Source organism: Cupressus sempervirens, chromosome 8 (assembly GCF_028749045.1).
Source record: "Cupressus sempervirens isolate cs-2001-9-10 chromosome 8, ASM2874904v1, whole genome shotgun sequence".
Taxonomy (NCBI): domain Eukaryota; kingdom Viridiplantae; phylum Streptophyta; class Pinopsida; order Cupressales; family Cupressaceae; genus Cupressus; species Cupressus sempervirens.
The window spans coordinates 595476527-595489580 of record NC_143125.1 but is presented as its reverse complement, the minus strand read 5'-3'; the positions used below and the strand labels follow the sequence as shown (position 1 = coordinate 595489580).

Genomic DNA, 13054 nt, shown 5'->3' with positions numbered 1-13054 from the left:
GTGCCTCAATTTTTGTGCCTCAATTTTCAAGCTAGTCAATCTAGAAACTAACAACATATTCTTTCTAGGTTTTTTGAGCTCTCTTCTAGGCCACCCTTCAAATTTTCTAAGTCTCTACTTTTTGAGAGTTGCATGTTTATTACATGTACTTGCATGTTTGCATGTTTTTCTTTACCATGCAAAATCTCATGTTTTGCCTCCCTTAAAAATTATGGTGGGTTTTCATAGTTTTTTTCTTCAAAAAAGTTCTGATTTCTTTTCATATTTTTTCCCTATAAAAACAAATCTTATGGGTTTCTATAAATTTTTCCTTTAAAATATTTGATTATTTAATTCACTAATTTGTGTGGAATTTTTCGATGCGTTTGTTATTTTTTTCCTCAAAAATTATATGTTGGGTTTTACCGTTTTTCCTAAAAAAACAAAGCTTTGTATTGTCATATTTTGATTGTTTTTCACCTCAAAAATCATGTTGGGTTTTGCTCGATTTTTTCTTCCAAAAACCGTGTTCAATTTTTTCAATTTTCTCCTAAAAATCATAATTTTTGGCAGTTTGTTTTGAACATCATGCTCATCTGCAAAGTTTTGGAGCATTATCCAAAGCCTTCTCAACAACATCTTCTATTCTAGAGTCAAAAGGCTCCTAGAAGAAAAGCATTCAATGCAACTATTGCCTTAAGTATGGGCACATAAAGGTCGAATGTCGGAAGCACTTAGCTGCCTTATCTACGCAATTTGGTTTGCAACCAACAATGAATAGTGTGGAGCCCCTTGAGAAAACAAACTCTATCTTTTACACTTTTTGACAACTTTGTGCTCTGGATAGATTAACCATTAAGGGAAGGTATTATGATAATAGATAGTTTCTATTATCTCTATTTAGTATTTAATGATTATCTATTGTATTCATATGTAAATATTAGAATGTTTCTAATATTTATTTTCTTGTTCCTAGAATATAATATTTTTATTATTTACAATTTTTTCTTAAGGAAACACTATTGAGCCTCTTATATAAATTGATCTCTTGATCACTATTAAAATCAAACAAATATTTTCCAATTACTTAGTAATAAAAAATGTGCAACTTTATCAGTGTAAGTACTAGCATAAACGTAAATATTTAGAAAGTGTTGAATAATGCTGAATGGTGATTGGTTGTTAATGTTAACTTCTCTTATGTAGTAAATATAAATGGAGATCTCAAAATAAGGATCAATAGCAAAGTGATTTTTTTTTCAATTTTCAATGTCACATTCCCATGAGGAGATACTGTTTATACCACATGGTACTCCTATTCTTGCATGGGTACATGTATGTCTTTGCTTTCAATTATTAAAATCTTTTCACAAAGATGTACAAATACGAAAGATAATTTTTACATAATATTTTAACAACCTTAATAATTAATTTTATCTTGAGTCTAATTAAAGAGAGGTGCCTGCACAAAAACATATTTTTTCAAAAAGAACTGAGGAAATGACATGAATCCTACATCAGAGTGATGACCATAAAGGAAATCCGGGGATAGTGTGACCACCATCAACAATGAAAATATTTCCCGTGACATAAGAGGATGAGTCGCTAGCAAGCAAAAGCAAGAGACTTGTCAAGTCAGGATCTGTACTTCCCCATCTCTGTAATGGGACAATCCTTTCTGCAACCTTATAAAACCAATCATTCTCAAAAACATCTTTTGTTATCTCAGACTTGAATAATCCTGCAGCAATTGAATTCACTCGAATATTATATCTGCCAAGCTCCAGTGCCATAGCCTGCGATACACAAATGGATTATGTATCAACTTATTTATCATAAAAAAATTAACAGATTAAAACAATCCTTCACTTTGAGAAGTTGCATTACAGACATGATAACCCACAATACTTTGTTATTATATTACAAGCAAAGATAGACATCACAAGCTCCAATCTATCTTACAATTTAATTCACTCCAAGTCTAATTGAAATCAAATAAGATGATTGTAGATGCAGAAAGTATCCAATCAAACTATCATTTCAATTATGTGCATATCTAAACGACAAGAACACTGAAAAATATTGATGTATTTATACAATATGTTACTACATGAATACCAACAAACATATATTTTACTATTTCAAGCGGTAGGCACATTCAACTGTATATACATGTATGTGTACAACTTGAATATGACAAAACAAACATCTGACCATTTCAAATGGCAAGCATGTTTGATTGAATATATATAGATGCCAAGTATTAATATGAATTAATATGTAGGCACATGGACAAGTATCGAAATAGTGCTAATATGTGCATCGAGTCATGTGAACCTGAAATCTCGGTTTAGTTCTAAACTTATGTATTATGGTTTTATGCTGTATATGATGGATCTCTTACCAATGTGATTGAAAATTCCAATACATGTCAAGTCACGTACTTTTTTATAGCCATCCCCTATCACACATACCCTTAAAATGGCCTCCCAAAAAGTTACTCCAGGATACACATCCCCCAGTCCCCTGCCACCGTAACTTGGGAACTTGATGTAACATGGTTATGATAGACAGCTTTTTGCCAAGTGGAGAGTTCGTGATCTATTTATCGTGGCTGAGTGTCACTATGAAATTTGGGTTCAACTATGGGCAACTTAGATCTGTGTGTATGTGACAGAAAAGGAGTTGACCAGTTAACTATCTCGGAAATTAAAAACATGACATTTCCAGTCAAGAGGGGTGATTGACAGAGGTTCTGATACAAACTGAATATATGTTTTTGAATCAATATTTTAGATCACAATCTGTGACTCATCATCAAGAAAAGGAAAAATTTCGATATCTTGGTCATTATTTATTCATGGCCACTATTTATTTATGGATCACGTCATCAACTCTTTAAACCCATAGTAGTTTACACCTGCCAAATTCTAATGTGTTGCACAGTTGATAATAAAGGATAATGCCTAGCAAAACTAGAAGCTCCAATTTTTTCATCCAAAAACAGTGAAAATTATAATAATTTAATTACAAGCAGTTGAAAAAGAGAAGCTTGAGCTGCAGGTACCTTTGTGAGGTGGTTGAGCCCAACCTTGGAGATTGCATAGATCATGGAGCGTGGAAGGTTGCCCCGGTTGACACTGGCAGTAGAAGAGATGTTTATGATGGAGCCCTTCCTTCCTGCATCTCGCATACGAGTCCCAATGGCCTTGGAAACAAGCCAGGCTCCTCTCAAATTGGTGTTCATCACAGTGTTCCATTCTTCCTCTTGATACTGCAGTGGCGATTTTACACTACCTACCAAAAACCTTTCAAATCGTTAAAATGTTAAATATTATTAGAGAGATGTGATCAATAATAGATAAAAGATAATGGTTGTTTTAATAGATACAGCCAACACGGCATCAATTGGATTTATGTTTTATCCACTTAAGTAGTGTTGTATTCAAATTCTACACCTGTAGACATCAACCTCATTGCAAACAGTAGGAATAAATCAAAACCTCTCAATCCATCTGAGCCAGTGATGGCGCGGGGACTTGACTTAATGTTTCAGGATCCAGGTTCTTGATTCAATGATATTCATTGCATAAAAAATGAATAAAATGAACAGATGGGATGTACTGAATTGAAAAACCCAATGCAGAAGCATTAGGTAGGACTGGGCTCATTTTCTTTGAACAGCATTAGTAACATATTTTAATAAAACGACTGGTTGATCATCCAACTATGGTATCTAGATACAATTTAGATAATTAAGCAATGTGTCAAGGAGCAGCAGTGTGTGTTGGACTGGAAGAAGGTGATGAATTGGCAGTAAATTAAGGGGAAGCAAAAGAAACGGTTGGTGAGAGTAAAGGAGTGGGTGGATGTCATTGTCCCATTGCAAATGGGGACCCCCTAAAGTTGCAATGGGTTAAGATAAAATTCCTAAGTTCTGGTTTTACACTATCGCCCAAAATTTTTGAGGAACCCCTTTTTCGGGCAAGCCTTGGCAATTTTAGCGTTGTTGGAAATATTTCGGTTGCTTTTGCAAAATTTGGAGTTGTGCAGAGGCTTTTGAATTGGCATTTTTTACACCTTGGACACCTTCAGGCCAAAAGGGGATTCGGTTTATTTCTTTTCACCCGGTGTGAAACTTGATTTTTCCGGAACATGTAATTTTGTCCTTAGGCAAAACAAAATTTAACAACATTTTTTCAATGGTTAAAATGATATCTAGCAGGATAAATGTGCAAATTTTGGACTTAGATGGATTTTTTCTTTGAAAATTTGAAATAATTATATAAACTTGAGCATTTTCAAAATGAATTTGTTAGATTTAATCATTTTGGAAAATCTTGATTTTTTTTGCTGAAAAGGAAAGTTTTGATAGTGAAATTGAAATTGGAGTTTGAATTTTGATTGCCGGAAAAAGGATTTATTTTGTTAAAAAATTGAAATTGTATTGCAAAATTGAAATTGGATTAAATTGCAAAATCTCATTAATGTGGTTGAAATTTTGCGTAAGGGATTTTAGAAATGTTAAAGGAAATTGGTAATTTGCAATTGAAATTTGATTTTGGCTTGCTAGATTCGATTTTAATGATATTTTAATTGCCAAAACTTTGTTAAATGAAAATTTTGACATCTCCTAGGCTTACCTTGTTTCTATTTTACAATTCTAGATCAAACTGGCAACTAAATGGGCCAATTTCACTATAGGGCTAAGTAATTTTAATGTTGCATTTAAATTTGGGTCATTAATTGATGGACTAACTTAATTTTGTTTCCCTCCAGGTAGGTTGGCTCACTCTGGAGGCAAAAAGTTTGGTATAAGAGGGGCTTCCCCTCCTCTTATTTCCTCATTCCTTTTTCCCTCCTTGGATGTGCAAATTTCTTCTTCAAGTTGGGTGAATTTCCAACTAAGACAATTTTTTGGGGTCTGATTTTCCTTTGATTGGCAGCAATTTTCTTCTAAGGGAGCGAATTTCTACCCCAAGCAATTTTTTGGGGTCTGATTTTCCTTTGCTTGGCAGCTATTTTTTCCTTCTTGGTTGGGCAATTTCTACCCTAGGGTGATTTGGAGGAGCATATCCGATTTTTGCAAGATTGAGTGATTTTTTAAGGTCTGAGATTTCCTTCTTTGGCAACGAATTCTTCCTCCAGCTATGCTGATTTTGTTTGGGGTGGAGGCAAGACGATTTAAGGTTTGATTTATTTTTTGCAATTGTGGGCAATTTTAAAAAGTCAAAGTTCGATGAAAAGGGCAGATTTTGCAAGTACTTCATTTGCTAGGACATCATATCTTGCAAGGACAAAGAAGACATGATGCCTAAGACCGCCTTCTTCTCGAAAGTGAGGCGAATAAGTGATACCAATATTGGCACAGTGAACATGGTACAATTGAAGGATAGATTGAAGGAAGGACAATCCTCCATGGCGAGGAAGGTCTACAAGAGCGGAATTGTCCACGCGGCGGCTTTCCCTCCTACCTTGCCTTGTCCAGAATTGGTAATGGAGTGTGCATCCCAATTTGATATTGTGACCAAGTCCATCATTTTTGATGAGGGGAAGAGAGTGCTGGCTAACATTAGTAGACAAGCGGTCGAAGAAGTATTCAATATTCCCCAGCATAGAGGCATGGCAGTGGTAACAACGTATCAGGCAGCCAAGTTCTTTCAGGATAATCAAGAGGCCTACTTCATTCATCTAAAGCAGAATTGGTTACACGAAGGCAAGAAGGGAGATACCAAGTCGTCAAAGCTCACTAAGTCAAATTTCAAATCGGAATATGGCGACCTTATTGTGCTTCTCAACCGGATCATGGGCGTGGCTCAAAGTATGCAATTTGAGAACTGGATGTACTATTTTATTGATGAAATTGAAAATGGAAAGAGAAAATTTGATTGGGCTAGAATTATAATTTATAGGTGAAAATTTAGAGTTGCAACTAAGGACAATACAAATTCAAAAGCAATTCTACATGGGATCCTATCTTTTCTATCTAATTGCAAGACTATATGAAAATTCTGGACTTAAGACTTTAGAGTGATTGGCAATGGGTCAGGGCAATATTTGGTGCATGAGTGTTATCCACAGCTTCATTTGCACAACACCAAAGATTATAAGATGTTTTATGATGCCTTTGCCATGAAGACGGTAAGAATATTACAAGGGACACTTGTTAGAAGGCTCTCAATGAAAGTGGAAGTAAAAGTTAAAAAGTATGGGAGTTGGTTCATACAATTTTCGCAATTCGCATATATTAGAGTAGTAGGAAGCAAAGTTTGTCCCAAGAGACTTCCAAGGTACCCACACAACAAGATGTTTTTGATGGAGTTGGCTAGGCAACTTGAGCATTATGACAAGATGATGATACTTAAGGATGAGACAAGGATCACCTTCTCATTTGGAATAGGCAATGATACTTGCCCCAATCCTATCACCTTTGCAGCTGCGGAGAAAAAGTTAAGAGCGATATCATCTAGGATGGTATAGAGCAAGACAAGGATTCTCAAGGCATCTCATGGAAACACGTTCAAACATATTCCTAATATAGAAGATTTTTGGGCCAATGCACAGGTGACTTCTATATGAGGAAGCTAGCGTTCTCAAGATTGTCAATGGGCATGATGAGGGCAATCAAATGGAGAGGCCTTGATATACCCGATCAACTTGAAGATAATGAAAATGTGCTAAGGGAAGATTATGATATAGTGGATGGAACAGAGTTGGGTCTAGTTAGTTGGGATGATCATCAAGGTCCTTCCTTAGAGGCAGTTACAAGGACAATTGATCTACACATTGAGTCATGGTACAATGAGAAGTTAAGGCGATTACAAATTCGGAGGGTACGCCTTACTAATGAGAAGATGAAAATGGAGGAAGAAGGTCCAGCAGAGTCAATCAGACAAAAAGGTGGGGGCAGTAGCTCGCAACAAAGAGCATTAAGAGCAAGAAGAGAAATTTGGGGGTTGAGAAAAGTAAAGAACATCAAGAGCCTCCAACAAAGAGAAAGCATGCAGCACCGTTAAGGGAGAGCATAATTGAGGCTAGGAGCCGAGAAGTTAATACAAGTGGACAAAGGGTCTTGGTAGAAGTGAGCTCTGATTCGGAATCAAGTGGCTACAGTGAAAGTACCAAGTACTCTCCTCTCTCGGAGGACCAACATGGAGATGGTATGATAGTCACTAGTGAAGAGGAGAACACGCCAATTGATATTGAGGAAATAAGCCAAGCGCTTGAGGCCGTTGGTGATGCTTTGCTAGTCGAACCGAATCCAAATTTGGGGAGATGCACTACACCACTATGGTTAAGGCAAATGCTTATGCCAAGAGGCAAGGTGGTGACTGTCTAAATAGTTGAAGATATTCAAGGGTTAGTGGAAAAGGAAGATAGTGAGAAATAGAAACAAATTGCAAAACAGTGGCAAAGGTAATCCGGAGCGATGATGAGGGTCACTGAAAAGTTCAATTTGCTATACCAAAGGTTAGCAAGGCAGTGGATGAGATTGTAGCCCAAGAGTATGAGATAGTAAAGCATAACTTGGGAAGAATCACAAATGACATGGAATGTGAGAAGATCTAAGAAGGCATGGTTTCAATTAGAGAAAGGTTGAGGAAGGCAAACGAAAGGATTGTGAAGTTGGAGGCCGAAAATAGATATTAGAGAGATTACCAGCCTATCCAATAGTTGCATCAGGCAGCCCTTCCGCAAGACAGTGGGAGTAACATAGAAGAGATATCGGCTCAGGTGCACGAAGTCAAAGATTGGATCAGTGATATAATTCAAGATGGGCAAAATTTCTTGCCTTCCTTTATCTCGATATTCAGGTCATTAATGGCTATTAGAGACAAATTCAAAACATTTGAAGAGGAGTGGAAGGATTTCCTTTCAATCAAGGACTTAGCCATTCCTAGGCTACGAGCATTTATTGGGCTATCAGAGAGATATTTGGAAATAACGAAGTTGGTGGATGAAGAAGGAATGAGTACAGTGGAGTCTTGGCATGTTGCCTTGACCATCAGATTGAGGATACTTGAAGAGATACAAAATGAGATTGCACAGCATAGCCTGGGTGTTGACACTTCCATTTCAGCCATGTTGGGTGATGTTGGGGTTGCACTTGATTTTGAAGATATCAAAGAGGAGAACGTCAATGAGACAAAATTTGGATCAAAATTGGATGAGTTGAGGCAGGTTGTCATCACTCTTATTTGCATCCTTGTTTATAAACAAAAGTCACTTAGAATCATAAATTTAGTTGCATTTCATAAGCTGGAAGCTGGGATATATTTTCATTGCACATTGTGAGGCCATACCATCGAAAGTCCAGTTGACAAGTCCTAGGTGAACAAGCATAATTCACTTGTGATACCAGCATATTACATTAATGTCATTGTGAGAGTATCCACCACTAAGAAGGAACCTTGGAGTCACCTTTATGATCTTTCATTGAAATATTTAGCATATATGGTGTCTATATTCAAGAGAGGATACAACATTTGAGAGTTTCATCGTACATGTTGTAAGGGCATAAAACTTACATCAACAAGTTGGCTTAAAACCCTCACATTGCAAAAGATTTGGTTGAAAATAGATTATTAAAACCATCATCACTCCAGGATAAGAAATCTTGGGGAGGGCAGACTGTAATGCCCCTTTCCGAACATGATACATCACAAAGCAATCACAGCCTTAAATAGGAACTAAACGTAGGTTAGCAAATAGTGCTGACTAGTATTAAAAGACATGATATAAAAAATTTGTTTCTGGATTCGATTGTGTGTGTGTGTGTGTGTTTTAGCATCAAAATTTCAGATCACATTCTGTGATTCATCATCAGGATGGGAGAATGCAAGAATCATGGAGTGTGATCCAAAACGTTGATGCTAAAAAAAACGCACATAATCGAATCCAGAAACAAAAAATCTCTTGCCAAATGGATTGTGAAAATCTAATACGGTTAAATGATAAAAATTACTGAGCAAAATATAATAATATTTATTGAAGAAGGCTAACTGATACCTGAAAATAATAATAAATATTAGCAGTTTATTGTGAGAGGCCAATTAGCCCAGAAAAAAAAATGTCTGAAGTTCAAGTGGCCAAATGAATATGGTTATTTAACAGTATTACGATGGCAGCGGTCGGCAAAGGTGGCTATAAGCAAAAAGAAGGGATGTAAATCTTAGATGAGTTTTGTCCTTTGTAATGAATGGGTATGAACTGATGACTCTTCATCCCTCAATAATGATTCTAAATAGAGGAAACCTGATTGTGGAAAGGCAATGACGAAAGCAAGTCTGATTTGGAAATAAGGAAAACAACAATAAAAGGGAATGAATGATAAAACATGAATCAATCAATCAAGGAATCGAAGCGAATGAGAGATTATATGCAAGCCGTCGAATGGGAATAAGAACAGATCATCAATTCAGATCACTTATTCAAGGATAAATTAAGAAAATCGTGTGTTGAATCAGGAAAGTCTGAAAAGTAATCAGTACATATGTGTAATTTTGGCAATTGACTCAAGAATCAATGAATAAGATTATTCAAGGAATTGGCTGCCAATTCAACAAGAATCTTAGGAATGGTAATTATTCATTTGAATCTCCTACACGCAGTCATATATGGGATTAGTGAGGAAACGGGTTAGGGATCTCCAGCAGTACTGGTTCCCAAATTAAGTAGGTCACCCCAAGTTGGTTTGCTTGTGGAACAAGGGTTAGCATTGACTTGGATGGTTGTTCTGTGCTTTTGGGGTTAATTGTAGGGGATAGTCTCTGGGCGTCCTACTGTGCTTTCTCATCCAATTACCGATATGGTTGGCTGTTGGAAATATGCTATGAAATAGATCCAATGCATTTGAAAGATTCTGTTTTCAACAGGGATTATTTATGATCATAATGCTTGATGCTAATTAATTAGAACTTTCTCTAAGCTTACTTGACATTGTGTAATTTCTTTGTAGAATACTCTTTGTAAATACATTGCTTTGTCGGAATTGTTATTTTTGGGAGAAAATATTGTATGTCCCAAAAGGGGACATTACAATTATCGTAGAAAGTTTGTTCAGCAAGATTTATGTCTCTATTTCTCAATTAATCAATATTTCTTCCTTATTCCCTGAAAGAAGAAGATCATAGTCCGATGGCCAAATGGACAAAAGTAAGCCCCGCCTCCATTAAAAGGAAACTACAATGAATACTTAAGGTCATCAGGTCCAGGGTGAAGGTGAGGTAGCATCCTCCTATTCCATCTAGGTTGAAGTTTAATTTTGACAGAGCCTCTAGATGTAACCCAAGCAGACCTGGGACTGGGTGTATCTTTAGAGACAAAGAATCATGAAGGTAAGATGACTATAGTCTCTTTCATGTTCATCCCCCATGGAATGAACAATAAAGCAGAAGCGCAGGCATTGACAATGCTTAAAGTTAGCTTATGACTTCAGATCAGATTCTCAGAAATTAGCTTATGACTCCAAGATCTTTATCTTGGAAAAGAAAAAGTCTCCACTCCTAAGTGTGATGAAATTGGATTCTTTGGAAGAGGAAGTGTTGGCAGTAAAATTTCACCATGTAAGTTTGCACCCACTGCTTCTAAGAGGTCAACTAACCTGCGAACTTCCTTGCAAACTTTGAAGCCACTCAAATACTTTATCCTCAGTTTCTAACTCTGATGTCAATGATCATTTTCATCTCATTGGAGAGTCAATACAAATGCTTCTAGCTACCTGACAATCGAAGGCCCACTCAATCTAAGGTTGAAGGCTTGTGAACTGATGACATCATCTCACACAATAAGGTTTAAGGGATGTAGCGTAGCCCAAGGAGTTCTTTAGCCTCCAGTTATAGGCTACAAGTTAGAAATAAATCATGGAGTGTGATGTTGAAGAGCTGACGCTCCCCTGCCTTCTCTCCTCTACCTCTATATCAGGCATTCATCCATTGCACTACATCTAACTCTATGAATTCTAGTGCCCCACTTCACATTAAGCCCATGACATGTTTTATTTTTAAGTAGAAGGAAGTTTACTTTAAAAAATTACATTGATTTTGGTTAGCTGTGCCTAAAGCAATCAATTTGGATTATATTCGGAATATATTAGGGCTGGATGGCTAATGTGGTCATGGCTGTGGTGGTCGTATTAGGACAGATTGCGGAGTTGCTGCTGTTCTGGCAGACTTGGAATAGGATATACGCGTTCCTATTGGGGACACTCATCCCACCTGTTCTGAGTAGAGGCCGGCTGAATGGATACCAACATTTTCCATGTAAACCAATTTTTTATTTTATAGGCCATTATTTAGCATCCAGTGTTATCAGAAGTTACAATTTTTCCAACCTGCAAATGTCCCGTACAAAACTGCTCTTTTATCTATAAACAAAAGGCTTGATGGCATCCAAATGTATAAGATGGAATAGGTGGATTGCATTGAATTTGAATATTCACCTCAGAGGCATTGGGAAATATTGTGCTGACATGTTTGTACCATGGTAGCACCATTTTTTTTTTATAAATGTCTACCGTAAATGTGTTTCAGTGATTGTACAGAAGTTAATCCATATTATCCATGTAACTCAGTTTTCTGGTATTCCTATGTGGCGAAGCAGAATTGGTTTTCAACATTTATCAAACCCTGGAAATTATATTATAAATTATTATATACAGTCAATCGAATATGTAAAGAAAAGAAACCCACTGCAATTCGTACCTCTGTAACCCGCATTGTTAACAAGAATGTCGATGGAACCAAAGGAATGCCAAGCTTTTTCGATAGCCAGATCAATGAGGGCCTCTGAAGAGCTAACATCCATCTCCACCGTAACAGCCTTTGAAGAGGAATTGAGCTGTTCAATTTCATTGCACAGAGAATGGAGGAGGTCCAACCTGCGAGCTGTGACAACAACATTACATCCCTGCTTTGCGAAGCTCAGTGCGAATTCTCTCCCCAGCCCAGATGATGCCCCTGTTATCAACACCGCCTTCCCTGCCAAATCGGCCAATCTGTTCTCTGTTTCCGATGCCATAGCCTTGAACCCTCTGGCCCGTTATAGCTAGCCTACATGAGCAGGGAGTCTCCCAAATAGTGGATTCTGTAAACAAGGTATCTTCAGCGAAGGAACATTTATTATCTAGTATGTGTGTTAGAAATTCAGCTTTTCCATTTAATTGTTCATATGTGCTCTTGTATCCCTACTTTTTAGTATATTATTTATTAATAGAAAATAACTATTCATTAAAAATAATTTCATTTTGAAATATAAATAGAAAATACTTTTAATAAAAAAATTAATAATCACATAAAATATTCTTTAAATTATAATATTTGAAAATATAAATCATCCATTTTTAAGTTAGTAAAAAACTAAATAAACAGAAATAAAGAAAATATAAATAATATTAGATGTAGTAAATTAAATTATAATTATTTTATAGTGGATATTTATCGACATTTCTTTAGATAGATTTATTTAAGATATCTATACTAGTTGTTATTCATTATTAGTCCTTGCCTCATATAAAGCATGGAGCTTTGTTTTAGTAATTTGTGAAAGGAAAAAATCATATGTAGAAGTTTGAAAAAGTTCTATTTTTAAAATAAATTTCTATTTATTAATTTCAATTTTGTGATTAGTTAGAGATAATTTTGTTGGGGATTAAGCTATTTTTTCAATTTAAAAATATGTACTAAAATGTGTGGATAGCAAAATCATACAAAATAATTTATTTGATTCACAGTTTTATTATTTTTCTCTTTTAAATTTTAAATGTCTTTTATTTGATTTTCAGTGCATTCCACAGACTCCTTTTTAGAAGCACATTTTAAAAATATTTAACATTTATTTATCGGTAAAAGGATACTTTATATTAATTTTTGGGAAAAAATGTTACATATTATGATGTGCCATAGGAGGCATCCATAGCCATTTATGGAACATGATCATGCCCAAACCAAATATAATCCAATCCACCAAAATAACCCCCCCCCTAGAAGACGTATATCAAAAACTGTTATAACACATAATAAAAAAAATGACCACCAACATAACATGACTATGATCCATTAGCTAGCACATTCATGAT

At 35.9% G+C, this 13054-nt stretch overlaps 1 protein-coding gene across 1 annotated transcript; it reads right to left on the bottom strand.

Moving 5' to 3' along the window:
- Nucleotides 1–1209: 1209 nt before the first annotated feature.
- LOC149543847 (uncharacterized) lies at nt 1210–12147 on the bottom strand. The gene is made up of 3 exons (XM_089798528.1): nt 11682–12147; nt 3047–3276; nt 1210–1775 (listed from the first exon to the last, which is right to left on the bottom strand). The coding sequence occupies exons 1-3, from the start codon at nt 11995–11997 to the stop codon at nt 1497–1499; spliced, it is 825 nt and encodes a 274-aa protein (XP_089654654.1). The 5' UTR covers nt 11998–12147; the 3' UTR covers nt 1210–1496.
- Nucleotides 12148–13054: the final 907 nt, after the last annotated feature.

Excerpts from the sequence above, each read along its gene's own strand:
- LOC149543847 (XM_089798528.1), bottom strand. The coding sequence starts at position 11,997 with ATGGCATCGGAAACAGAGAACAGATTGGCCGATTTGGCAGGGAAGGCG. Across the intron at positions 3,277-11,681 it reads TAACAATGCGGGTTACAGAG|GTAGTGTAAAATCGCCACTG; the intron begins GTACGAATTGCA and ends GGTTTTTGGTAG. Across the intron at positions 1,776-3,046 it reads GGCTCAACCACCTCACAAAG|GCTATGGCACTGGAGCTTGG; the intron begins GTACCTGCAGCT and ends TGTGTATCGCAG.